We start from the raw sequence: 2,943 nt of genomic DNA, 5'->3' as shown, positions 1-2,943 counted from the left end.
GGGAGGCAGCCAGGCCCCTGGGCTGCGGGCACAGGAGATGAGACCCTTCCTTGGCAGGGCTGGGCTTTTAAAGAAAAGCCACCTTCAATTAAATCTGACTTTTTCCAAGTGCCTTAGCTCAGCTCCCGTGCTAGTACGAGCTGCAGGAAGTGTGCGGTGCCTTTGGGATGCTTTTGACTTCAACCAGCAGGAGATAATTCCACCTCCTTACCCTCCTCACCCACCCTGCTCCTCCCCTTGGCCCTACAAGCAAGACCTTCAGCATCCACATGTCACCGGCCGCAAGGAACAACTCCCGCTCTCTAACCAAGAGGGTGCGAGGGGTGCTGGGGCGCGTACCCGGTACTGCCCGACCTCTTCATCCCGCTTCTGCTTGACGAGGATGATCTGCTCCTCCAGGCTCCGGTTCTGCAGCCGCAGCCGGCTGACCTCCCCCTGCAAGGGCCGCAGGGCTTCCTTCATCCCCTGGATCTCCCCCTGCATCTCCTGCAGCGCCTTCGCCCCCGCCTTGCGTCTCTCCAGGAGCCGCAGCAGTTGGGGCTCGTAGTGCTCCTCCAGACCCCGCCGGCTCTCCGTCACGAAGCTCTCAAACTCCATGGAGAGCCGGCGGCTCTCCTGCAGGTACAGGTTATCCGGCCGACACGGCGGCATCTCCAGCCGTTGCCTCAAAACCTCCTTCTCCTTCTCACAGGTCTCCTTCAGCCGGGACAGTTCGCTGGAGAGCTGCCCAGCCTGGGTCTCCAGCTCGCCCTGGTAAGCAGCGTGCTGGGAGAGGTCGTGCCGCCGGCTCTCCAGCTGGTACTGGCACGCCACGCACTCCTTCGTCACCTTGAACAGCTTCTGCTTGATCTGCCGGATCTCATCCTTCAGGTTGTCCCTCTCCAGCTCCACCTTGGCCAGCAGCCGGCAGGCTGCCTGGATCTCCTCATGGGCATGGCGGATCTCCTGCAGCGCTGGCTCCCGGAGCTGGGAGAGCTCGGCGATCAGGCTGTCTCTCTCTTCCTCCAGCTGCTCGACGGCTTCGATGCATTCTTGGAAGTAGAGCCCCAGCTCTTCGAGGGTGAGGCACTGATGCTCCGCGCCATCCGCCTCCACGGGGCCCCCCCATCGGCGTCGGCATCAGCTGGGATCCCTGCCCCATCTGTGTCCATGTACAGCGGGATCCCTGCTCCATCTGCATCCACATCCAGCGGGATCGCTGTCCCTCCTGCTTCCACATCCAGCGGGATCCCTGCTCCATCCACATCCAGCGGGATCCCTGCTCCATCCACATCCAGCGGGATCCCCGCTCCATCCACATCCAGCGGGATCCCTGCTCCATCCACATCCAGTGGGATCTCTACTGCATCTGCATCCACGTCCAGTGGAATCCCCGTCCCACCTGCATCCACATCCAGCGGGATTCCTGCCACATCCACGTCCAGTGGGATCCCGGCCCCGGATGCATCCTCATCCAGCTGGGGCCCTGGCACATTTAGCTCTGAGGAAGCATCCCTGCTGTCTGCCTGCGGCTCCCGGCAGGCGGCTGGGCTGTCCCCGTGCCGGGGTGTCACCCCCACACCCACCGCTGGGTCTAAGGGGCTGCATGAGGGGTCTGGGTGCGGAGCAGCGCCTGCAGCCGCTCCCCGCGGGGCTGAGGATGCTCCGGCTTCATCCAGCTGCAGCTCTGGAGGGGGCTTGGGCTCTGCCATCAGGTCCCTGGAAAGGAGAGGACACATGAACCAGAGCAGGGAGTGTAACAGGTCCCAGCCCTTCCCCTCTGCCCTGCGAGACGCGGGTGCCCTGCCGCAGGCTCAGCTGTCCCCATGTCCCCCAGGGGCTGTGCAAACCGGGCAGGGCTGCCCTTGCACGCCCTGATGACAGCTTGGCCCCAAACTGTTGGCTTTGGCATGGGCCAAAACAAGTGAAGAAAACCCCGGAGGAAGAGCAAGGGACGCAAACCCAGACCCCGAAATTGAGAGCTGCTCCAGTGCCAACAGGAACAGCCCACTGTGCCGTGGCCGATCTCCCCCAGCAGCACCAGTGTGACCAGTGAGACGAGAGCGTAGCGGCTGTGCCCGTGCCAAAATCTGGCACCTGGGGGGGTCGCACACACCGCGCGCCGCTGGCGTGGACACTTCCAGTAAAACTTGCTGGGATTTTAGCAATGTAGCATAACCTCACGGCAAGGGAATGTGCTGCTAAAGCACAGGCAGGCTCCAGGATGGCTGAGATGGAGTAAAGCACCGCGCGCACAGCGCCCGAGCGAGCGGCAGCTTCTGCAGCAGGAGCCCGGCGAGCTCCGCTTTGCAGAGTCATCCGATCCCATCATTAGCCCCAGCCCCAGTACCTGCAGCTGCCACCACAAAATACTCGGCTCTCACATTTGCCCGGGTGCTATTTGGGGTAGGATGGAGAGAGGACAAGCCTCGGGGACGAGCTGGAGCTTTCCCTGCCGCTCCCAGGAGCCGGGGCCGGTGGGTTCGGCGGGAGGATGCTCTCACCTCCCGGCCACGCCGCTGAGCTCATGTCTAGTCATCCCCCAAGGAATGAGCACAGGCTGGCACTCGCAGGCAGCCCTCGGCTCGCGGCAACGGCTTTAAGGAAAGAACTGATTTTCGTCGATACTTTCTCGCCTAATAAGGTAGTTTTGGGCAGCGATGACACATCGCCGCCTCGGACCCAACGGCCTGTCCGCTGGAGAGGGGGCAGAGCGCCCGGCAAGGTGGGGAAAGGGCTCCGCTTCATTTTTCCTTGCCCTCCTCCGGTGCCAGTGCTTATTTTTCAAAGTTCTCTGCTCTGCTTTGCATCCAACAGTGTGGGAGGGGAGGACGGCCGTCCCGCCCTCGCAGCGGGGCGCAGGGGCTCGCTTCCACCCCTCGCCCCAGAGCCCCCCAGGCGGGCAGCGCTCCTGGGTACCCCAGAGGGGCCAATGTCCCCTGTCCCCCCCGCCTCAATCCTGAG

At 63.2% G+C, this 2,943-nt stretch overlaps 2 protein-coding genes across 2 annotated transcripts in view; one reads left to right on the top strand and one right to left on the bottom strand.

Moving 5' to 3' along the window:
* Positions 1–2,518, bottom strand: part of SYNC (syncoilin, intermediate filament protein) — a 4,933-nt gene extending 2,415 nt beyond the window's left edge. Inside the window, exons 1-3 of the mRNA XM_035904037.1 lie at positions 2,484–2,518; positions 1,156–1,698; positions 340–1,102 (exon numbers count right to left, since the gene is read on the bottom strand). Of these exons, the coding sequence (XP_035759930.1) occupies positions 340–1,102; positions 1,156–1,698; positions 2,484–2,518 (1,341 nt within the window). The remainder of the gene's footprint in view (positions 1–339; positions 1,103–1,155; positions 1,699–2,483) is intronic.
* A 121-nt stretch (positions 2,519–2,639) lies between these two features.
* KIAA1522 (KIAA1522 ortholog) overlaps positions 2,640–2,943 on the top strand; it is a 31,958-nt gene continuing 31,654 nt past the window's right edge. Inside the window, exon 1 of the mRNA XM_035904035.1 lies at positions 2,640–2,704. Within this exon, the coding sequence (XP_035759928.1) occupies positions 2,640–2,704 (65 nt within the window). The remainder of the gene's footprint in view (positions 2,705–2,943) is intronic.

The sequence above is a fragment of the Egretta garzetta genome, unplaced genomic scaffold, assembly GCF_000687185.1.
Source record: "Egretta garzetta isolate BGI_Z169 unplaced genomic scaffold, ASM68718v1 scaffold101, whole genome shotgun sequence".
NCBI classification, from domain to species: Eukaryota; Metazoa; Chordata; class Aves; order Pelecaniformes; family Ardeidae; genus Egretta; species Egretta garzetta.
This window is presented reverse-complemented; position numbering and strand designations above follow the sequence as displayed.